This window comes from Pygocentrus nattereri, chromosome 7, assembly GCF_015220715.1.
Source record: "Pygocentrus nattereri isolate fPygNat1 chromosome 7, fPygNat1.pri, whole genome shotgun sequence".
NCBI lineage: Eukaryota > Metazoa > Chordata > Actinopteri > Characiformes > Serrasalmidae > Pygocentrus > Pygocentrus nattereri.
The window spans coordinates 29144670-29170302 of record NC_051217.1 but is presented as its reverse complement, the minus strand read 5'-3'; the positions used below and the strand labels follow the sequence as shown (position 1 = coordinate 29170302).

At 38.7% G+C, this 25633-nt stretch overlaps 1 protein-coding gene across 1 annotated transcript in view; it reads left to right on the top strand.

Annotated features, from left to right (window-relative positions):
• rasgrf1 (Ras protein specific guanine nucleotide releasing factor 1) overlaps positions 1-25633 on the top strand; it is a 67886-nt gene that overhangs the window by 17014 nt on the left and 25239 nt on the right. The window contains exons 2-10 of the mRNA XM_017711116.2: positions 8990-9096; positions 14291-14438; positions 16437-16529; positions 17903-18156; positions 18442-18521; positions 20603-20796; positions 22395-22504; positions 24062-24180; positions 24733-24893. Of these exons, the coding sequence (XP_017566605.1) occupies positions 8990-9096; positions 14291-14438; positions 16437-16529; positions 17903-18156; positions 18442-18521; positions 20603-20796; positions 22395-22504; positions 24062-24180; positions 24733-24893 (1266 nt within the window). The remainder of the gene's footprint in view (positions 1-8989; positions 9097-14290; positions 14439-16436; positions 16530-17902; positions 18157-18441; positions 18522-20602; positions 20797-22394; positions 22505-24061; positions 24181-24732; positions 24894-25633) is intronic.

Here is a 25633-nt window from a genome sequence, read left to right as displayed (position 1 = left end):
GAGGAACCCAGGGCCAACTGCACCAGCATATGATCTCACAAGGGGTCTGAGGATCTCATCTCGGTACCTAATGGCAGTCAGGCTACCTCTGGCTAGCACATGGAGGGCTGTGCGGCCCTCCAAAGAAATGCCACCCCACACCATTACTGACCCATTGCCAAACCGGTCATGCTGAAGGATGTTGCAGGCAGCAGATCGCTCTCCACGGCGTCTCCAGACTCTGTCCAGTCTGTCACATGTGCTCAGTGTGAATCTGCTTTCATCTGTGAAGAGCACAGGGCGCCAGTGGCGAATTTGCCAATTCTGGTGTTCTCTGGCAAATGCCAAGCATCCTGCATGGTGTTGGGCTGTGAGCACAACCCCCATCTGTGGATGTCGGGCCCTCATACCATCCTCATGGAGTCGGTTTCTAACCATTTGTGCAGACATATGCACATTTGTGGCCTGCTGGAGGTCATTGTGCAGGACTCTCGTAGTGCTCCTCCTGTTCCTCCTTGCACAAAGGCGGAGGTAGCGGTCCTGCTGCTGGGTTGTTGCCCTCCTACGGCCTCCTCCACAGCTCCTGGTGTACTGGCCTGTGTCCTGGTAGTGCCTCCAGGCTCTGGACACTACGCTGACAGACACAGCAAACCTTCTTGCCACAGCTCGCATTGATGTGCCATCCTGGATGAGCTGCACTACCTGAGCCACTTGTGTGTGTTGTAGAGTCCGTCTCATGCTACCACGAGTGTGAAAGCACCACCAACATTCAAAAGTGACCAAAACATCAGCCAGAAAGCAGAAAGGTACTGAGAAGTGGTCTGAGGTCCCCACCTGCAGAACCACTCCTTTATTGAGTGTGTCTTGTTAATCGCCAATGATTTCCACCTGTTGTCTTTTCCATTTGCACAACAGCTGTGAAATTGATTGTCGATCAGTGTTGCTTCCTAAGTGGACAGTTTGATTTCACAGAAGTTTAATTTACTTGGAGTTATATTGTGTTGTTTAAGTGTTCCCTTTATTTTTTTGAGCAGTGTACTTTAAAAAAATGTTTTGGACAGCAAATGTGGCATTGAGATTAGCATGCTGGGGCAAAGCTGTAGAGGGTGAGTACACCCTGATTGATAAATCCTCTCCTTACTGTCCCCTCCTCTCCTTGTGCTGTGATTGACCACTGGATTGTAAGTATGAAACACTTTTGAGTGGTGAGACAAAGTTGGCAAGGAAATGCTAGAAAGTATTGAAACTGGACTTGAAGTGGAACCCACAATTCCACCTGAAGTAAATCCCTGCTGAAAAATACAGCTTAACATAAATTCTGCACCAGTATCTGATACACAACATAGGCTGGTTTTGGTGGTGGTCAGCGTAACAGCTACCACTGCTGCTCACCAGCAAGCTGGCATTCAAAACACAACGCATGATGGCTTTCTAGTAGGACTCCTCCTGTATCCAATGGCCTGAATGAACATATAAACATGCATGTATTTTAGTGTTAAATTATTGGATGTTTCAGACTGGAATCCATAACTTAGATCACTTAGATCACTCTTTTTTAGCTTGAAGTGGTATTTCAGCTTTCAGTTTGCATAACTAGTCCAGCATGATATCATGAATGTAGCTTTCTTTAAATCATCTCCAAATTATATATTGCCTTATGCAAACACTCACCCTGGATTATGTGCATCATCAAACCTTGCCTGCTGCAGATAAATTACTCAACATCTCTAGTGCCTGAAACAAATGACTGTGATGTAATGGTTTTGACAGCACCGAGGCTTCTTAAAGGTCTGCTTGGCAGCAGAAATGGAGGTTGTTGGGGATTCTGCACCGAGGTTTGCCTTTCTAAAATGGAGAGAGAGGGGAAACGCATAGAGTATGTTAGCCACTAGTGCACAGAGGTGTTGCTAGGTAACAGGTAGCATACAGTTATGTAATGCACCATGCCTCCAGCTTACATGCATTATAGGGCTCCTCTTGGGATTAGAAGCTATCTCTGGCACAGGGAAGTTTCCCTCAATACTCAAAGGAGAAGGTGTGAAAGATGAATAGGGGGATCAAAAGTTTCCAGTGCTTTTAGCATCTCATCAGCCAATGAAGGATGTCCAAGCAGTACTTTGTTTGTGTACAGAGTCTGGACTTTCTCTCAATGGCCTAGTTCAACAGCACAAATGAAGCCTTGAGGAGCAAAGTCTGTGTGGAAGGAGTACACAACTAGACTCCAGCAGTTTCTACAAACAGACATTCTTGGCCTTCTTTCATGAAGTTGTAGAAATGTTTTTGCTGTTGTTTTGCTATGCTCTTTAAAGATAAACACGTAACTGCTAGAGATGAACGGATCATACATTTTTATTGCTGATTTTGATTTCTTTCTAATTAAATTAGCTGATTTTTGGCTGATTTTTATTTGTTTTGGCTTTTTTGTCATGAATGGGCAGAACTAAACTGCTGTAGGCTGAATTGGTAGGTAAATGTAAATATGTTTTTTTTTTTTTTTGACATCACAGAAACAGTGAATTCAAAACAATCTCTTTCATATCGGACATTCCATTTATGGACTGTGTAGGTTGTGGGAATTAATGATATGATTTGAAACTAAACTATATTATACTGATGCATCATGTAACTACAGTATCGATATGTTATTAATACAATATTACTAAAAAGCAAGAAAAATAGGGTTTTACATGAGCCCTTAATATGAAAAATCAACTCCATATTTAAAAAGGATGAATCAAATAAAGTGCTGCATTAAATGTAAAATACAACTGGATATTTAGGACAACTAAAAATTATGCTATGACACTTTGGCATAGATATAGCAGCAGCTTTCCGTGCAGTATGAGTGTGCTTAACAGCTTCATGTTATTTACGTCATAAAAATCCAACACAAATTGGTCCAAATTAAAATAATAAACAGATAAACCGACTGGGATGCCCCTGCACTGGAGTGATGAGGTAGCAGTTTAACCTCCATTTGCATCTTTCAGGTGCAAACCCCCATATCCCTTCATGTATCTGGCAGAAAATGGAGATCACTTCCAGCATTGAATATAATGCAATCGATTACACATACGTCAAGGTATGTAGCGTATTTTTTTGTTTCAGATCCCTTCATCCTAGAGTTACAACAGAATATTTCGGGCCTTTTTCGAGTGAATCTCCTTGTAGAATGTTCTGTGTAAAGAGTTTCAGGTCTGCGTTGCCACAATTGTGGCACAGCAAAAAATGTGTAAAACAAAAAACAACTAAATGTACAACAGTAACTTTCCATCAAATATAACTCATAGTAAATTTTTTCTCTTCTACTTACAAACCTGAATGTAATATTGAGTATGGAATCCACACTTGAAATAAGTGATAAATAATAAACATCAAATTATTACTGACTTTTGTTCTCACCACAGTAACTGCAGTTTCCAAAGGTAAAGATGTAAGGGAAAGGATATATATCAGGGGTTCACAACCACCAGGCTGTAGACCAGTAAAAGTCTGTGGATGTTTTGATGCTGGACCGCAGTGATGTGGCACTGAGCAGTGGGATTTAAAAGCCTAAATGCTAAAATCCTATTTTATTGTTACTGTTCATGTCATTGTATTATTGTATTATAATTATATTAGCATTGTTTTATTAAGGGCACAATTTACTTTTTTTTTTAATGTAATTTTAAACATACAGTATCTGTATGTGTATGGCCTTGACTGTAGGCTGCATTTGGCTACTACAGTTGATGGCTACTGTGAGTGCAGGAAAAAAAAAGAAAGTAACAACATTAACAAAAAAAAAACATGACAGAGAAGAACCAAAAACAGAAGAAAAATCAACATTGAATCTAAAATAAGATGACAGCTACATAAAATATGGTTTCATTACCACTGAGGATGATCCAGATGCGCCAGATCCATTGTATGTGGTGTGCGGAGAGAAGTTAGCGAACGAGGCTATGAAGCCATCTCATTAGTACGCCATTTGCTTTGACAACAGCAAAACAGGTTAATCACCCAGATCCCCTCCAGTCCCCTCCGCTCTATCAAAACCATTGTGGCCTGCAGTTTGGGCTGTGTTGTTAAAAGGGTTGGGAGCCCCTGATTTACACAATGTACACAAGCACATTTAGCTAAGGATGGGTGAGTGTCTGTTCTCAAAGAGGCCTGCTGGCCTACCATCAAGTGAAGCAGCTGACAGGGAGTGTTTTAGCGCAATGCGGACAGATCTTTCCCAAATCAAGCCCTCCCTTATCAAGTCCAGACTGCTGAGGGACTATTCAGTGGGGTGCTTTTTTCACTGCTTATCTTCTATTGCTGCTTTTCTCCAAAGGTAACTGTTGACAGTTCGGGTGCTTGTACTGTTATACAGGATTCCTCCACCACCCCCCTCCCCCAGTCTCCTTCCAACAGCACCAGTGTACAAAGGCTTGCACATTCTGTGCCCAGGTGCTAGTTATGCTTGCCAACGCATATGTTTCCTTAGCACTGACCATGCAGCAACATCATGGAGCTCAACACCTTTGAGCATTAAATGACTGACCACGTAGATGACCTGAATAGCTGGTACCTTTTTAATGTTTGATTTGATTGCATTTAAATCAGTGCAATTTCTCTTTAACTGTGTAACAATTTGATTAAATGCTAAGGCTGTGGGTGTGAATTTTACTGAACTACCTACTTCTTTTTATGTGTAAGCCCCTTTTGCTTGGTTTAGCATTTCTTTTCTATTTTTGTCTTTTCAAGTAGCACACAATGTCCTACAAAACAAAAAGATGCAATACATCATGCAGTAAAAAAGTCCTAGTTTGTATAGTCAGCTCTGCCTTGAAAGGTGCTCTGGCTAATGAACAGATAGAACAATGTATACATACTGTAGGTGACACTGACGTTTGGCTTGAGTGCATTTTTTGCCAGAAAGAAACTGGTTGCAGTGGTTGTATACTGGTTGTTGGATGTATTCACAAACAAGTTAGCATATCTGAGGTATTAGCAAGTATTTGATACATTAAGCAGTGTTGGCTCTCTTTCACTGTCATTATTGTGCTTGGCTGAAAATTCTCACCACTTCAAACAGCTTGGCTAGTCAACCATCCAAGCTAGGCTAACCAAATCAGTATTTCTCCAGTTCTGAGAGCTGCGTAGTGGATTTTTTACATGGATGTTTATGGAATATAATACAGTGTGTTGAATAGAACTACAATAACCATTCCAGTTATCATGCATTTAATATCTAACTGTATTTTAACTGTATTCGATCCACAGTCTATGACCCCATATCCAGAAAAAAGAATATTGCATCTCTTGACACCCCTACACAGAATCATCTATTGGCCTGGAGATCTGTTATACTAATTTTACTTGGGTAAAAACTGAAGTCTCAAGCTAATGATCTTGATTAAAGCTTAGTTCATCATATCAACTCTGAACAAATGTTTACAAGCCCAGCTGTGATTACAAGGCAATTTCTGCTTTGAGACCAAAGAAAAAAAAGAGTCCTCATACTGTTTGTTGTCACTCGGCCTGGGAGCTCCAACGACAAAGACATACTACAGACCCTGGCATGTGTTGGCAAAAATGACTATGACATCATACCAGAATCGTGTGAGACTGAGAGTCTGCGAGTGTCTAATCTAATAACATGTGCTTACGTAATAATGATGATGGTTGCTGGCCTTGGGACTCCTCATCTAACAGATGCTGCACAGAAACTAACCACCTAAGTGGTTGACGCTTTGAATCTCTGTAGTGACTACCTATCGTAGTTTAACAACATTTCAGGAAGCCAACCCAACTCAGTTTGGAGCATCAAACATAATCATAAAAAAGGTTTTTTGGAGGTTTTTTGGAAAGATAATAAAATAATAGCAATCTCAAATTACAGGTCATAAACTGATTTTGGCAAAAATAGAGACAAAACATGCCAGTTATCTTTTGGTCCTGCTACGAAGTCCTCCTCTATGTCAAAGCAGCATCCTGCTGCTGAATTCCTGCTTGAATTAGCAAAGCACCTCCTAGTTGATTGACCACACCAATGCATCAGTAAGCAGCATCAGGTGAGGCTCTGCATGTTATATCAATGATATTAAAATATATATTTTTAAATAAATACATGATTTGCTGCAGGCAAACTGGTGGGGTGGGGGTCAAGAGAGCAGTGTATGGGGGCCACCAGGGAATCTGGGCCCTATGAAAAGATATCCCATTGGGCCTCACCACCACAGGACCTGGCAACCCTGAAAATTTTACACTGTGCAGACATGCATGTAACTTTCTGCATATAATGGAATTGACTATTTGATGCAAGACTGATACTCTCTATAAGAAATATGCTAAAGGCCCATCTTTTACAATTTAATTTTAATGGAAAATTTTGTTAACATTAATGACCTTAAAATACAATTTTAAAAATTCCCACGCACCACCTGCATGTATGCCAACTGCTGCTCACCTCCTTTTTCAGTAGGTAGTTGGGCTGGTTTGGTAGAGGTATGGGGATAGAGAGGCAGGGCTGCAGAGGCTGGAGCTGCATCTGTTGAGCCTGGCACCAGGCAGGGGCAGGGACAACTGATTTAATATCATAACATGTCCAAAAAGTGTTCTGTATGTTAGTTTTTTCGGTAAGTGTGTTTTAGTATTTATTTATGCGAGTTTATTCTATAAGGACTCCTATTGTGAAGGCAAACTAACTGTTTTGTTTCTTTGTTTATATACCTGTCCAATAGGAGGAACTAGCTCAGAAGCGAGAGAGGGCAGACTTGAGCTGAGGCAGAGTTAGCTGTTATCCTTACTTATTTGTACGGCATGGCTGTGGAGCAAGCAGTATGTCTGCTTTAATAGTGCAGAACATTACAGTATAAACAGCTTCCTAAAAGTTTACCTGCATTGATTAAGTATCAACCTAAAGAGTAACAAAATGTAAACACTCAGAATGTTCTGTGAAGTAATTTAGCTAGCTAGCTATTGTTAGCAGAGCAGTAGTAGCATATCGACTAAACTAACAGGCTAATTTCTACCATTCACGGACTACACCCACCTCGCTTTGTGAAAAACTGTGTGACATACTGTCTTCCTTGCTTTTCTCTCTTCTGTCTTTCTTTTCTTTATTTTTGCTTTTGGAAGCCATAATTTTTCTTTCAGAAACTGAGACATGATGCTGCTCACATGCTATTAGCAAGTACCCTAGGCACCAGGTTTTGGGGTAGGACAAAAGCATTTCATGTGAATAGAGATGGGAGGAATGGGCAGAGCAGAGGCTCCCTGGATGTTTACATTTTGCCAAAAACAATAAAAGAAAAAGAAACTGTTAGAAACCTGGCTTAACCCATAAATTACTACAGATATACTTTAGGATGCAATGTTGTCTAAGTGTGTTTTTCTGCTTGTATCCATGAGTTTGTACAGTAGCTCACAGTAACCATCGCAAAACTCTACAGGCTCACGGCGCGTTACCTACTGGTAGAAGATTGGTGGGACATTGCCCCACTAAATGACCCCCAGATGCCAGGCCTGAATTGCCAGCTGATGTGTTAATTCACTAATGTTTATGCAATGACATTGCTAAATACTCACATTGCTGTGTTTTAGCCAACCGTGTGCATTGTCTCTTAATTCATCATCTAAACTGTTTTAAGGACCAGTGTGCATAACTCATATTAAGCCTAAGACTAGACTAAAATGGATTTCCAATGGAGATTCACCATTGGCACTGCAATCCATGACTAGGCTTAATTCCACAACTGGAATACTAATTCTAAACATAAAATGCAAAAAAAAAAAGAATGTACTTTATCAAGTTTCCACAAAGTTTCCATTGTGAATTAAGTGCCCGGTGGCTGACCATAGCAGAATAAGGATTTCAAATCACTAGTGATTTGACCTGACCTAATAGTCTGGTCAAACATTATTGGTTACATTATTCAGTTTCATTATCTAGTTTACAAAATAATTGAAACGTTAGTACAAAGTCATAGGTTACAAGGGCACCTGATATCTGAGGTTAGACCATACACCACAGATTATTTACTGCCCATCCCACCCACTTTCTTTTCAGTAGAGGCTCTAGTGGAGTGTTTTGTCTATATTATTGAGTGCATGCATTTGTAGCCTAGTGATTATAGCTGAAAGATCTCTCGTCATGCGCTTCTTTCAACATTGCACTTTCATGGAAAACCATCTCTCCAGCCCTTCTAGTGTTACAAACCTGATGTCTGAGCTGTGATTTCTTTGTGTTGTGTTGTGTTTTTTTATGTTATCTTTGTTAAACCCTTGTTTTGTCTCCTGGGTTTTGTCTTAGGGGTTTGCCTAGTGTGTTCCTCTCTGCCTGTTTTCTGACCTCCCTGTTTGTGATGACTATGAGATTTGGATTGCCCCTAAAAAGCTACTCAGTACCTGCAGCCTGCCTACACACCCATTTCATTACAGAAGCATTAAGTTTAGGCAATTATTAGCCATGTTTTAGATTTTCGCTCATCAGGACTAAGAACTGAAACTGTTGCGTTACTTGTGTAATATAAATATGTTTTTTTCAATATCATGAAAAACAGAAAATATAACCAGCATCTAAGACTGAACTTCGTAGGTGTCAAAAACAACCCTGCAGATTTCTGTAAAAAATTGAAAGCAAGTTTTTTTTCTTAGGGTACAGGTCCATATGTGTACCTTTTCATAAAATAAAAAGCCTGGAGACAAGACAGGATGTGGGGAGTCACTGCAATTAAAATATATATATAATTGCAGTGGAACAATTGTGTTTCTAAACTAAAGGTACTGAACCTGTACCAATCCAGTAACAATATGGTACCTTTTTGTTCTGAGAGTATAAGAAATTGGAAGGAGGAGGAGCTTGTACTGTCCTCTTCCTAAACTTCAGTTATTTCATAACGTCTTCAATAATAATTCTATATGTAAAACATAGGCATTTATAAAAATCACATTTTTCTAAATAAACAGCCTTCACAGTTCTGGAAATACATTTTCTATTGTCTTTGAGTAAAACTTTCTTCTTCTTCTTTGTGTGTTTCAGTACTATTTCACAATCAGCTTCAACCATGAGAACCAGAAAGCTCTGGAGCTCCGCACCGAAGACGTGAAGGACTGCGATGAATGGGTGGCAGCAATAACACATGCCAGGTAAGCCAGAACAAACCTCAGGTTTAAAGTTAGGTGACAAACTCCTTTGTCCTTTGGTTTAGTTCTCACCTATTAAAAACCTAGCTGCAACATGTACATGCTTCTTAAAACCTTGCTACTGGGAACTGGTCTGTTAGAGAGAGGTAGGTATAATAGCCTAAACCCATTCTTGAGTGTAAATGTTGTTACTTTGGGGAAATAATGACTCAAGTAAATGTAAAAGCACATTTCCACAAAATAACTTGAGTTCCAGAAAAGTAGCTCAGGAACTAGAATTGCAGTGGAACTTTTTAGTACATCTAGCATCGATCAGCGTAGTGACAGACGTTTGTTAGGCAGGATTGTCGGATTGCTTCATCTGGCATCAGTAATACGTTTCTGGATATGGTCGCTGATGTCGTGGCTTTGAGAAATTTGCAGGTAAGCGTTTAATTAGTTGTTAGAGGGCACTGTCAGTCCTTTAAAGAAACGTGTTTATTTTATCACTGCTACAAAGAACCAAAATCTTTTTATGTGTAATTTTTATTATCGCTGTCAAACATATGCAGAACACCTAGAAAAACAAACTATAAATAATTTCAATTGCTAAACCAGCACAAGTTGTATCCACCACCAAAGCACCTTTTTCCCCACAAAAATGGGCAGATTTTGGTTGAATTTGGCAGGAAAAATGTTTTGGCTGCCAGACAGATTTTGGGCTGTTGTGGTATTGTTTTGGTGATGGTTAACATAAGACTAACTTCTCGCCACATCTGATCAGTTATCAAAACATGGATTAATCTACATATATTGGGAAACCAGCCAAACTGGCAACATTGTTGTTAGGCTCCATTCCTCATTGAAGTACTCTTGATCTGAAATAAAATGATTCATTTCAAACATGTGTGATCAATCCAGCAGTACAGGTGTTGTAACAGACTGAAATTACACTTGTTTTTCATCATGTCAGCATTGTTGATTGTTCTGTCTAAGGATGCATGGATATGGGAAATGTGGTTCAATGCTGACATCTGACATTTTTCATGTACAGATCTGCCAGTGTCCACACAAACATTTATAAAATGTTAAAATTGGGACTTAATCTACCTGGAAATAGAACATTTATTTTTTAATATTTTAGAGCAGTGTCACCTAATATTGATTGTCATCTGATATTGATTTGAAAAAAGGGTCAGACCTAAACATTTGTCCAATGATGATCATTTTTAAGCAGTATAATTTCAATATCATTGTGCATCCCTACTCCTTTGCAATTAAAACCCTTCACCTGCTCATAGTTTATGATTATTCATATTGTTAGTTGGTTGGTGCTTTTCATTTTCATTCATTAAGTTGTATAAATAAGCATAATAATGTTTTCTGTTAGTTTGACTGTACAATTTAAGTGAACCGAACAAAAATCTTGTTCAAGGTAAAGATTCTCATTTGTGCACTGATCAAAGTGTAGCACTGTTCTGAGAACAATAGGGTTTTTTGATTAGTGGACAGATTCCACATCTCATTATCTATAATTAGCTTCAGGGTACTATTGGGAGTGCTGCTTATTTTTAGTGTTGGTCTTTGGTTTGAATTCTCTGAGAACACCTTAGTATCACACAAAGCTCACACACAAGTTGTCAGACTACAATATGGAAATAAACAACGGCTTTAACTAGATTAGTTGATTAGTAGATTATGTTTTCAATTTGCTTTGCAGGGATTGTATGTGTTGCAATGCACACTACTTATGGAATTTACAATGCCACAATGCAATGTTAGGGAAAACACTTTATTGCAAAAAATCATCTGCTTATATTAGATAATGTAAGTGATGTTTGTATAATGTAGTTTTATATTGCTGTGACATCTGTGTGTCCTAGACAAAAGTCTTTCATGAGCCAGAATAAACAGCATAAACCCAGCTATGGAAAATCTGTTGCATTGTTTGTTTATTTGTTTGTTTGATTGTTGCATGCCATATTGATTAGTCTTTTTAAGTTTTAGATAGGTGTTATACACATTTTACAAACGTATAATATTGTCTATACTGCAATACATTCTCTGCAGTGTGGTGTGTATTGGGTAATACCCTTGTAGTTTGCTTATATCAGAGCTTTCTCAGCACTTCACAGGTTACAGGGTCTTTGCTGTGTGCGCAGATTACTTGTCACCTGAGCAAAAGAAGCTCAAGGATTTTCACAAGCATACATGTTTGTAATTCCCATACTGTGTTTTTTTTGTGCCACCAATGTGTTGGTTAGGGAATACTTCCATAATAGAAGGCTAGTGTTATGTTTGATTCTGGTTTACTGTAAAATATATAGTTTGTTATGCCTGCTATATTTTAGTAGCTTTTTGCATAATTGACATAATTTTGCCTGTTTGACATGCTGTAGTGAATAACAGTTGTGTTTTTTGCTCATGTTTATGTGTCCGTCATAGTCTCAGAACTGGGACTGAATACGCTGGAGTTTTGGTCTCCTTTGTGGGGCTCTTGGCTTACTTGTGGGTTAAACACAACTGATTGATGTTCTCCTAAGAGGTGCACTGTTCATCAGTTTTTCGGGATGATTTTGATTCCGACTTCTTTACAGACAAATTGAGTGATGGCTGATATTTTTGTCAATTATAATTCTTATTTTTTCTGTTTGTTTTTTTTTTTTACCTGATGCTCACATGCTCAATGCATGAAATGCACTAGGAGCAGTACATACTTTCCATAGACCACCAAAGTCATGTCATCATTCTGTAGTCTGCATCCAGCACAAGTTTGAACCTAAACTGGTCACTAAGGCAAAATTGAATAGGATTTTCAAAAAGGCAATATCACACCCTGTGGTACGTGAAACGGTTTCAGACTCAGTATGAATGAATCCCAAACAAACCTGCAAGCTTTGTCAAGTGAGGCAGTTAAATGGGGAACTCATTTTCAAATACTTCTACTGGTTAAAATGTAAACACAAAGTGGTTTGATGTGAAATACTCGAGTTCTAGAGACACTCACTGAGTCAAAACTGTGCACAGTGGTGGTGAAATTAACGGCTATGAATACACTGCCTGATGTCTGAGGGACTGCTTTATGATAGCTTTGTGATAAGGTTTTGACTTAAAATATCTTGTTGATCCATTTTAATCCATTCATGTTGAAGGGGTCCATGCAGGGTGTTATAAGGCAGAATAGTTCTTCCCAAATTTCTCAGATTTTTTGCTACTTTACCATCATAAACATTTCATGCAGACATGTGTAGGCTCACTTATGGTTCTGGATAATTTGGATAAATAAAGTAGCTATATTTGTGTTGTAGACGTGGCGACCATATCACCACTATTGCATCAAAACCTGTAACTTTTTATGTAAGGAATTATATTACGTCAGATTTTGACTTTTGACAAATTATGCAAAAATGCAGAAAAATTTGGAGAATTACCCTTTAAGTTACTTTTTCTGTAAGAAAGTACACCAAGGTTAGCTGGTGTTATTATATCATGATGTTAGTGTTAAATAGTAGACTTACCTTCATGTAATGGTGTGGTAGCTTGCTTTTAGCATGGATGTAGCATTTTTCATATTTTAACTCTTTAATGACCTTATAAATGTATGTAGGATAAAATGTATCGAGTTTGAAAACTTTTTGTTTTGCTACAGGTGTAGCAAATACAGCATGAGTGCACTTACTTGCCTCACATCAAAATAATAAATGAGCTCATTATCTATCACATGTTTGGAGCAAAAAGCATCCGATTTTGATCTTAGCTGATTCCTGTAATGCGCTCCTTAATTCTATGCCATAATGCAGAGGTTCTCTCTAATCACTCCAGAGTAGTGTCTATAAGCAGCCGTTATCTTTTCATAAGTTATATAAGTGACTGATTGCAAAATTCACCTTTAGTTATTATTGTTTCTTCTTTTAGACCTTCAGTCTAGGCTACCTGGTAGAATTCCTAACGCTTGTGCTAAGACACTAAAAACCTCACTAGTGATAAGGAACATTTAGAATCCAAATGTATGCATTTAAAGCATTTTCCATTAATTTCAATTGGTTTTAAAAGATCAGTGCAGACATATGTGTTTGATAACTGACAAAATATGCATATAGGCCAGTTTAAAGCAAGCAATAGATCCTGAAAACCATGTTTACTGTAATGAAACTAGGGAAACTCGTAGTACAACAGTAAGTGTTCATGCTTAATAAGGAGGTTTTAGTGATGGAAACTCGACATTACAACAGTAAGTGTTCATGCTTAATAAGGAGGTTTTAGTGATGGAAACTATTCCTTTTAGATTTTCTTATGCTATAGCTAACACTGATGCTAGTCAGAATAATGTTAACAGTTTACAAATGGAAAACATAAATTGATGTATTGATTTAATATTATGAACGTAAGTGCAATGAACTCAAATTTTTGAGTCAGCCAGGTTTACTTACTTTTTTAAGTTTAAAAGCAAACTTTGATGAAAAAATACAAAGAATAATAATAGTAATATTAATATTTACCTTAAAGCAAACTATTTTCACAAATGTGAGGACTATAAAGTCCTGTTTAATGTTTTTTTATCAAACTAACTGTCATTAAAATGATTTTTAGCATATGCAGTAAGCCAAATAAGATTTTGCTTACCTTTGAGGCGACATAAATCTGTCTGTTAGTGGTTTTGGTTTGAGCTGTGACTGTGGTTAATCCAAAACTTTTCAGATTCAGGATTAAAATAAAAATAACACCATCCCCCAGATGATCAAGATGTGTTAGGTGTTAAAAGTTCCTCAGTAACACTTTTCTACCACTCCATAAATGAAGAATTCTGACTTATTCACTGCCACCATCTTTCTCAATGAAGGTTTGTCTTGAGAAGTGTTGACAAACTTTTTCCTTTATTTAATAGAGGAAGGCATATTTAGAGGCCATTGTAATGGGCATGTCATTTTTCAAATGGTCAATTGTTCAGAAAAGTGCACATGCAGAGAATTGAAAACTTGGGCTCCATTCTGTACTCGTAACAGGAAAGGCACTTTTTACTGTTTTTCTCTGGGGGGACCTGTAGCTACTGTATGTTAAGTATAAGGAGCTGGAGTGACTTTCTAATAAGGAGAAAAGCAATAAGCCAGTATTTTGTGATAAACCCATGTTTTTTTATGCTCATGTGCATTTAATGATGTACATCAGTGGTGGTGTAATACAATGTTTTCTACTTTGGTGTGCTTCTGTGTGTATGCAGTTACAGAAACCTGGCCACGGAGCATGAGACTCTCATGCAGAAGTATCTCCATCTACTCCAAATCGTGGAGACCGAGAAAACAGTTGCTAAGCAACTTCGACAACAGATAGAGGATGGGGAGATAGAGATTGAGCGCTTAAAATCTGAGGTAACACCGGGCTGCCATTCGAAGTGCCATAACAGGGTTGTTCGATGTTAAACAGCCTGAAATTAGTCTGTGTTAGCAAATTTGTCTGTCATGACATTACTCCATTTTCCGTATTTCTCCAAAGCAAAACATTTCCTTGATTTTCTTCTTGGAGACTGAATTGTTGTTTGGATCTTTCTCAAATAAAAAAGGATAAAGGATTCATAAAAGAAGCTTTCGTCTTACAGAGCCATCCCCAGACTACTTTGCACTCCTTTTTGCATCTCTTCTCATAAAAAACAGCCCTCCAATAGATCTATGATCCCTGCTGTATTCTTCATCAACCAGATCAAATAGTCAGTTTACTTTAAAGTGCAAATGTGGCGCTCCGAATGAAATGGGACCCTGAATATGCATGAGGCCAGCTCTATTGTACATGTCGCATCCCTGCTCTGTAACATGATAATAAACTCTTTCAGTTGCTGCCCTGGTAAATGGGAGCTCTCAACCTCAGTCTGCATTGGGCAGCCCTCACCTTCATTGTGTCGCCAGTGCTCGTCTTTGAATGTGCAAGCCCTCAAAACACATTAATAGTTTGCATCCTCCCTCTCATCCTGAACATTGGAAACCACTTCTTTTGAGGAGGCGTCAGCTGGGAGAGTGCAGCGGGACTAGTTTTTGCACCACACAGTGTCTGCATGTTAGTGTGATTTGATTAATTTATCACTGTGGTTCTCAGCTCCAGTACAGGGGTCCCACTGTATTCTAGCATTTCCTGCCCCAGCTCACCTGATCCAGCTCTTCAGATAAGAGTCAAGCTCCTCATACATGCCCAAAAACAAAGATCCAAAAAGGACTCTTTGGAGTGACAAATCCAACCTAGTTCAATTCACAAAAAAAGCAAAAGAAATTGGGTACAACCCTCAAATGAGCCAGTGGTAAGTGGCAACAGTAACAAGGAAATATTCACTAAGAGTGAGAGGAAGAAACCTTGAGAGAAACCAATACTCAAAAGAAGAACTGATCCAAATAGCAAAATACTCATACAACGGTAGCAATATAAATAAAGAATAAATATTTTTCAGTGAAGAAGAACCACTTTTAGTTCCCATAAAGAAACATTTTTGTAATTGAGATGTGCAAATGTCACAAAATTTTTAAAGCTTAGACAACCATGCACATAAAGGTTCTGTACTTATCCATGCTTTGCCAATGAATTTGATCTTTCGTAGCTCTTGTTACAAGGTTGGACAAGCTTAGGCAAAAATTTCATTCAAGCTAATGAGAAATTCTAGCGCACAACTCAAACAAAGAAAGTACAATTGACCACACTATCTCTGGGTGGGTAGCATGGCCTTCCATCTCCCCTATCTTTCTGCTACATTAGCAGTTAGCATTCTCCTCCAAGTACGCAATGCTGTCCAGTGATGTTGTGTTTTCAAAGATGTGGTGGTTGACTTCACATGTGTCAGAGAAAGCACTTACCAGCTCCTCCCAGTTTGGACTGAAGGTGGCATTGGAGAGAATGGAGTTGGAAAACATTAGATAAAAGTTAAAAGATATATCATCATGAAAAGTCAACGTTAGCTTGGAGACAAAATTATGATTGTTATTTTGAACTTTTCTAGTTTCAGAATATATAGTTCTGTAGTGTAGCATTTTAAACTGAAACCTTAATGTTAACCAACAACTCTACATGAAGATCACTACAATTTATCATTAGGTTGAATAAGGTTTTTAACATTCTGTTTTTCAGCATTACGTCAGTAACTAGGATGAATGAACATATCAACTAAACCTTTGTCCTTGAAAGTTTAAGCAACTTAAATTTATGAAAATTTAAGGGTAGACTGTATCAGATGTGTTGAAACAAGGAGTGCATGAAACTGTCCTAGGCAAGGTTTCCTAGGACTGGAGTTGAGAACCTCTGATGTATCAACATGGTGAGGGCTGCAGGGGTGGAGCTGTTGCAGAGGTTGTGCCCACTGTCCCATTTTTAACAGTCATTTTCTTTGGCAGATTGCAGGGCTGCTCAAAGACAATGAGAAGATCCAGACCAACCCCACTGCTGCCCCCAGTGAGGATGACTCAGAAATCAAGAAAATCAAGAAAGTAAGAGTTCATACCCTGCACCACACTGAAATTGCAATGCTCAAATCCAATGTTTAGTAACATGAAGTTAGGGGATGCTCCTTCACACTCCTTTAAAAAACAGATAGCAAGCTGGCTGACGTTTGGTTTGCTTGCATCGGTCATCTAAACAATCCTGCCCTGTCCATTACCATTACTTTCTCAGTTTTTATAGTTCTACAAATGTATATAATCATTTTAAAATCTAGCTGGGCAGAAATTTCACAAACTGACTCTGTTTAAAGTCACTGACCTCTCCAGTATAAACCATTATACCACCAGTGTTTGTCTATGCAGTTTGGCAATGTGTGCAGCTGAAACACCAGAAGTCAATAATTAGGAGTGACGTTTACATTTGACATTATTGTATATCTACACTATATGGACAAAAGGACTGGGACACCCCTCCTAATTACTGAGATCAAGTGGATCAAATTAAGCACACAGCCATGAAATCTCTGTAGATAAACACTGGCAGTAGAATGCCACCTCTGTCATAAATCAGTTTGTGAAACGTGAAATTTCTGTCCTGCTAAATCTGCTCCTGTGAATTGTAAGTGTTGTTATTGTGAAATGGAAGCACCTAGGAGCAATAGCAGCTTAGCCAAGAAGTGGCAGACCATACAAACTCACAGAGGGGGACACTGAGTTCTGAAGCACACAGTGCCTATCCTCTGTTGAATCACTCACTAAAGATTTCCGAATTGCCTCTGGAAGCAAAATCAGCATAAGAACTGCACAGTTTCAGTTTCACAAAATGGATCTCCATGGTCAAACAGAGCCCTGACCCCATCAAACACCTTTGGGATGAACTAGAACAGAGAACAGCAAGGCCCTCTCATCCAACATCATTGTCTGACCTCATAATTGCTCTTCTGTACTAATGGGCAAAAAACTACCACCGACACACTCCAAAATCTTGTTGAAAGCCTTCCTAGCAGAGTGGAAGCTGTTACAGCTGCAGTGGGGGTTAGGGTTAGGGTTAGGGTTAGGGATAGGGCTTCATATTACTGCCAGTGGATTTAGAATGGGATGTCAGAAAAGCTCCTGTAGGTGTAATGTGTAGGTGTCCCACTGCTTTTGCCAGTATAGTGTATGTTGGTCAGGTGTCTACATATTTTTGCTATATTGTGTAAATGTGAAGCTAATATATACAAATGTGTGGACATGTCCACTTTGTTATTCATCAATTTCATCTTTCATCTTTGGAGTGATCTCAATGTGTTAAGGAGAATAAAAATGTAACAAAAATGTGTCAAACGATTGATCACTTCATACAGTTGTGTAAACTCATACCATTGTTACTAACATCTTAACTTACAAATTCTAACCTCTCCTAACTGAAAACTCTTTAGGTGCAGAGTTTCTTGCGAGGTTGGATGTGCCGGCGAAAGTGGAAGACCATTATCCAGGACTATATACGCTCACCGCATGCTGAGAGCATGAGGAAGAGGAACCAAGTGGTCTTCAGCATGCTGGAGGCCGAGGCTGAGTATGTCCAGCAGCTCCACATCCTAGTCAACAATTTCCTCCGGCCACTCCGCATGGCCGCCAGTTCTAAGAAGCCCCCCATTACCCATGATGACGTCAGCAGCATATTCCTCAACAGGTAGGTCCACTGATGACAAGAAAGTGAAGACCACGTTCAATTAAACATGAGACTAAAAGGGACATATTGCACATAATAAACCCCCTACTGAGCTACACTCTAAAAAGTAAATAGTTTCTTGGTTTGAACCTTTGGTTCTGGGAAAAACTTTAAATTAGTATACAGCCTTTAGGCCTAGTTTGTATTTCTTGAGTTTTTCTAAATAAGATGCTACTCTATTACATGAAAAGGGACAACTATAAATAAGTTTACCTGGAGACTGAAGTTTTCTTCTTTTTTTTTCAGTGAAACCATCATGTTTTTACACCAGATATTCTACCAAGGTTTGAAAGCACGGATAGCAAGCTGGCCAACATTAGTCTTGGGTGAGTATGTTTGTTTTTTTTAAAGCTGAAATGAAGCTACATGGTATGGTTGTTGGCAGGGATGCCAAGGTGGGACCAATATTGAGAGCCTAAACAGTACATACAGAAATTGAAATGCAAAAAAAAGTGAAGTTGAAAAAGTGCAGTTATAGTTACCATATATATATATATATATATATATACAGTGCATCCGGAAAGTATTCACAGCGCTTCACTTTTTCCACATTTTGTTTTGTTACAGCCTTATTCCAAATTGAATTAAATTAATCTTTTTCCTCTAAATTCTACACAAAATACCCCATTGTGACCATGTGAAAAACGTTTTCTCGAGAGTTTTGAAAATTTATTAAAATTAAAAAACAAAGAAATCATATTTACATAAGTATTCACAGCCTTTGCTTAATACTTTGTAGAACCACCTTTGGCAGCAACTACAGCCTCAAGTCTTTTTGAATATGATGCCACAAGCTTGGCACACCTATCTTTAGGCAGTTTTGCCCATTCTTCTTTGCAGTACCTCTGAAGCTCCATCAGGTTGGATGGGAGACGTCTGTGCACAGCCATTTTCAGATCTCTCCAGAGATGTTCAATCGGATTCAAGTCTGGGCTCTGGCTGGGCCACTCCAGGACATTCACAGAGTGGTCCTGAAGCCACTGCTTTGAGATCTTGGCTGTGTGCTTCGGATCGTTGTCCTGCTGAAAAATGAACCGTCGCCCCAGTCTGAGGTCAAGAGCGCTCTGGAGCAGGTTTTTATCCAGGATGTCTCTGTACATTGCGGCATTCATCTTTCCCTCTATCCTGACTAGTCTGCCAGTTCCTGCTGCTGAGAAACATCCCCATAGCATGATGCTGCCACCACCATGCTTGACTGTAGGGATGGTATTGGCCTCGTGATGAGCAGTGCCTGGTTTCCTCCAAACATGACGCCTGGCATTCACACCAAAGAGTTCAATCTTTGTCTCATCAGACCAGAGAATTTTGTTTCTCATGGTCTGAGAGTCCTTCAGGTGCCTTTTTGCAAATTCCAGACGGGCTGCCTTGTGCCTTTTACTAAGGAGTGGCTTTCGCCTGGCCACTCTGCCATACAGGCCTGATTGGTGGATTGCTGCAGAGATGGTTGTCCTTCTGCAAGGTTCTCCTCTCTCCACGGAGGAACGCTGGAGCTCTGACAGAGTGATCATTGGGTTCTTGGTCACCTCCCTGACCAAGGCCCTTCTCCCCCGATCGCTCAATTTAGACGGCCGGCCAGCTCTAGGAAGAGTCCTGGTGGTTCCGAACTTCTTCCATTTACGAATGATGGAGGCCACTGTGCTCATTGGGACCTTCAACGCAGCAGTAATTTTTCTGTATCCTTCCCCAGATTTGTGCCTCGAGACAATTTTGTCTCGGAGGTCTACAGACAATTCCTTTGACTTCATGCTTGGTGTTTGCGCTCTGACATGCAGTCAACTGTGGGACCTTATATAGACAGGTGTGTGCCTTTCCAAATCATGTCCAATCAACCACAGGTGGACTCCATTTAAGCTGTAGAAACATCTCAAGGATGATCAGTGGAAACAGGATGCACCTGAGCTCAATTTTGAGCTTCATGGCAAAGGCTGTGAATACTTATGTAAATATGATTTCTTTGTTTTTTAATTTTAATACATTTTCAAAACTCTCGAGAAAACTTTTTTCACATGGTCACAATGGGGTATTTTGTGTAGAATTTTGAGGAAAAAGATTAATATAATTAAATTTGGAATAAGGCTGTAACAAAACAAAATGTGGAAAAAGTGAAGCGCTGTGAATACTTTCCGGATGCACTGTATATATATATATATATATATATATATATATATATATATATATATATATATATATATATAAAAAAGTTAAATATGTTACATACCATAAATAAGACTGTTTTTAAGTAATACACTTTTAGTGTATATTTACACTTCAGATTTCAGATTGCTAATATTTGTTTGTATACACATTTAAAAGACAAGCATAACCATGTTTGTTTTGGTTGTTGTGACTAATACTTGCTGAAAACAGGGCGACAGACTGGTCATTCCTTTTTATCTTTTTCCACCAGCTGACCTCTTTGACATTCTGCTGCCCATGCTGAACATCTACCAGGAGTTTGTTCGCAATCACCAGTACAGCCTGCAGATCCTGGCACACTGCAAGCAGAACCGAGACTTTGACAAGCTGCTCAAGCAGTATGAGGCCAAGCCCGACTGTGAGGAGCGCACCCTTGAGACCTTCCTTACTTATCCCATGTTCCAGGTGAGCATTCACTTCTTCTCATTCAGTCACTCACACTCCCTTCGTCTGTCACTACTACAGATCTGTTATTATTATTACCACAGGTATTAGCGACAGTGTATTAGTATTATTGCTAGTATAGTATTGATTTGCGTAGATAAAAAGCATTAAGGCCAAGGCCTTATTTTCAATGTCTACAGAAGAGCTAAAAGCACATTAGGGAAATGAAGAAATAGCATAAAATGGCAAAAAAAAAAACCAAAAAAACAGACTATTTAAGTACATTCGCCTGACTCAGTGAGCTATTATTATCATATCCCCTCTGTGATCAAAGCCAATGGGTGGCTGTTAGCTACACATGTCTGTATCCAGACGCTGTTTGTTGTAGGTTTTTTGCAGCCACCTTGAAGTGGTTGACTGTGTTCGCGTTTTCTTTTTTTCCTGGTGAGACATGCAGTTGCTGTTGAGCTGCTTCACCAGGGCCTACTTTGGGCTCTGCTGCATAAGTAATAAATTTGTGCTGATGAGTGTGGTTGTGTGTATCGCTCCCTTCTGATCCTCCTCGCTGAACCTTCAGCACAGCGTATACAGCTGACTTTTCCAACTAAATGGGACATCTATGATATTGTATAAAAACACTATACGAAAGTCTTTTGAGAAAACTATATGGAAAGCTGTTTATCTGGACAGCAAGCATTAATTTGTTCAAAAACACTGACATTAGAATAATTACAAATAAACAAAATACTGTGATTTAATGTTAGTGTCAGTATGTTAGCATAACCATATCCAGTCTCTGCTCATGTTACTCCAGGATTTAAAGCTATCATCCAATACCTAGTTTATCTAATCAGTTCTTAATTAAATAAATCCTTCATATTAATAAGGTTTTTTAAAACAAACAAAAGTATGTTATATATTACTGTGTTTATGTTAATATGTATTTATTCTACGTAGGGATATAAAAACATCTTATTGTATGGAATAGTGTTGACTAGCATATAAAATATGAGTAGTGTCATAGCTTGATGCTTATGCTAAGCTTATGGCTAGAATATTTGTTTTAAATATTGTACTTTTATAATGTTGAATTCTCTAATGAATTGAAATTTGAAACATTAACTTACTAACACAAGAAGCATGTTTTTCACGCACTATATTGTATTCCACTGATTTCTGAATTTCATGAATTACAAAAACTTTCCAAATTCTAATGTAATATATTACGTTATTACAAATATTTTTTACTCACAAAAACACACTTATTACTAACTTTAATCCATTATAAGCCCAAGCTTATTACATCCAAAGATTTTTTTATTCAGTACCGACATGAATTACACTTCAAACTGGCATTGATGAGTGAGTTATTCTCTCTAATAGTAATAGTAACACAGGTGTGTTTTAGTTTGTAAAAGTGTAAATATTTGAACCATTAGAGTTTTGCACAGTACTGCATAATTTGACAATTTAAAAAATTGATGGAATTCCACTTTCGAAAATACTTCCAAAAGTCAGAACCATTTTGTTGGTCCTGAAGTTGGAGGTATTATGCTAGTTTTCTCTAAAAACACATACTTCCAACACCACCTCACTTTATGGTGCCTCTTTTTCCACAGATTCCACGTTACATTCTAACTCTCCATGAGCTGCTGGCGCACACACCTCACGAGCATGTGGAGCGGAACAGCCTAGAATACGCCAAATCCAAGTTAGAAGAGCTCTCTAGGTACAGCCCTCCTGTACCTCCTCACCTGCTTCACCACTACCTCATCATATCTCACTGCCATCTAATTTTTTGCTTAACTTTGACCCTAAAGAACTATTAAAAATAGTGTATTTTGTTATATAAGTTATAAGAGTGCAGTGTATTTATTACTTACAGTAATTAAGTAGTAATATTTTTCACAAGTGAACATGAGGTAAGGTACATAAGGTGAACACATTTTCAGCAACAGTGTTCACCGGGAGAGAGCACTGTCCAGCATCATCTGCTGAAATACTGATATTGCCACTGACATCAGTGATGTGGTCAGCTTGGAAATGATATTTTAAATATAATGTACTTCGGTGATAAACTAATTCACCATGGTAGAAGCTGGAATTAACTAAGCGGAGTTGTAGCAACAGCACAGCAGCTGTGCTTCAGCGTGCTGCAAATATATGGAAGGGTCAAACTCAGAAAATGGGTACCACTTCAGAATTAGACTGCCCTTATAGAGGGTTTATGAATAGTTTCAAGTTTATGAGGAAGATAATCACACTAGATGAAAATGGAATGCTTAAAGGCAATATGGACACTGCTGTACAAAACAAACTGCAGACGAAGAGGCTGAGCGGATAAGTAATTGGTAATTGGCTGCCAGATAACAAGCAGATTTGCATATTCTGTCCCACACAGCAATCAGCTTTTAGTCCAACTAACCAGAGACACATTTGACCACAAAGTGTAAAGGCATGTTGCTAAAATCATTTTAGGATACATTCCAGAAGTGTCAAGTGTAAACTGGGTGTTATTCTAAAGTGGTACTGGAAAATATGATAAAGGCGTTAAAAACTTAGCTAATAATTTAATAACATGTTAACTTTGACAGCACTTTTAATTACATAGTAAGTTGCACAATGAATTACATTTACATTGTTTCAATAGCTGCAAATTGACGCTTTCAACATTTTTCCATGTGTTGTAATGTCACCCAGTGACAAAAACATGGCAAAAATGTAGAGCATTGTTTTTCTTCCATGAAACAAGACTTTCAAAGGTACCAATTGGAATTTCAACATATGTTTGGCCTGTTTCAATGAACTGTAAATGAGAAATAATTAATGTCAAATTACAACTTGCTTTTTTAATGCTGGCGAAAAGTGCCACTTCTAAGGGTGTACGTACCTTCTGTGAATGTCAAATGAAAAGTGTCTACACTATTGTATGTTAATATGATCAAGTTGATATTATTATATAAATATTATTTTTCCCTGCCTGCTGGTTCATAGTGATATAATCAAAAGTCTGAACATATTTTTGAGAAAGGCAGGCAGATGGATGATTATGGGAAAAAATCAATTTGCCTTTTAAAAGTGAAGAACGCTTAATAGAACTGTGCACAAAGTAAAAAAAGGTCAGGTTAACATAAAGAAGGTTGATGTTTTCTACATGGTACCTAGCATGTCTGAATGCAGAAATTTGCATCATGTAAAGAGATCAGACTTACTAGGAGATATTTTCATCATTACTTTCTTGATGTAAGTATGTGAAATGTTGTATTGTGTAATGTTTTGCTTCTAGAATCATGCATGATGAAGTGAGTGAGACCGAGAACATCAGGAAGAACCTGGCCATCGAGCGCATGATTGTAGAGGGCTGTGAGATTCTCCTGGACACAAGCCAGACTTTTGTCAGACAAGGTAAATCCACCCCACACGCAAATATACACACACACACTCACACAGCAGCATAGAGCTACACAAAAGAGCCTCAGATTGCAGATAAGAGCAGAGTCCCACAGTTGGATTCTCCGTTCTTCTCCTCTATTCTCTAAACTGTCGTTCTTGTCACCCTGCATTGTCACGGACCCCTCCCTTGTCTCTGTGGGCTCTCCCTCTCCTTTCTGATTCCACAAAGGAGGGCATTAGCCCAAAGGATTGGCCGTCCTAATCCCGCCAGTCTCCAAAGAACAGCATGTGCTTGAAGCACAGAGCGAGGCTTTCATTTCCAAACCTAATCGCAGTGTTACAAGTCAATCTGCCCACGAGTCAGGGCTGGGAAATGTCACAGATCCTCCACGGGGTGTGCCAGAGTTGTGAAAACATCTGATAAGGAAATAGTTGGGTCCTGTGGATTCCATATCAAGTTTAAAAACTGTGAAAGGAATAGCCTGCCATGCTACTTTTCCTCTGAGTTCAGATCTGACTCCATGTGTCTTCCATCTCTCTATCCTCCACTTCTCCTTTTCCCAGGATCCCTCATTCAGGTGCCCATGAGTGAGAAAGGGAAGATCACCCGTGGCCGGCTGGGCTCCTTATCTCTGAAGAAGGAGGGAGAAAGACAGTGTTTCCTTTTCTCCAAGCATTTGATCATCTGCACCCGAGGCTCTGGGGGGAAGCTGCACCTAACCAAGGTGAGATCAACCTTCTGCTTCAATACTGTACTTTTTCTCTGTAGTAGCCCAAGAACAGAAAAATACTTTATAATACGTTGTGTTTACATTTCATTTCAAAGCCTTCTTGTCGACTCCATCTGTTACATGTGACTGTTGCAACTTTGTTACTTCACTTTGCCAGCTTGATAACAACAGCAAAAAACAGGAGACCAGTGCGCTCCAGGTCTCATTCTAAGCCTGAAATTTAAAGATGAATTCCACCAATTTTAAACATATAAAAAAGTCATTCAAAGTGGTTTGATGTACAGTGCTTCATTCCAAAAATTACCTGTAAAAAAAAAAACTGCCTTTATTTCCATTGTAGACTTTGCAACCCCACTTCCCATACCTGTGAAGAAAATATAAGCCTATAAAATTTCTTAACAATGAACCATTTTACATCAAACACCTCCGAGTGACTTTGTAGTGACTGAATTATGCAGACATTTTGCACAATTCAAAACAACTGCTGAAAAAAGATAAAAACAAACTATAACAGAGATTATGATAAAATGCTGGACTTGACGGGCCGTAATGTTGGAAATAACATTCTCAGTAGCTCTAGTGTTTGTGTCTGCCGTTAATTTCTCAAAAAATGACCCAAAGCCTTGTTAAGTCATAGAAATGGTTTGTTGTGCTCAGGGATAGCGGTGATAACAACCTTCGGGCTGGCTATAATTTTCCCACACTCAATAACCTCGTATTGTCCACTGGTCTTT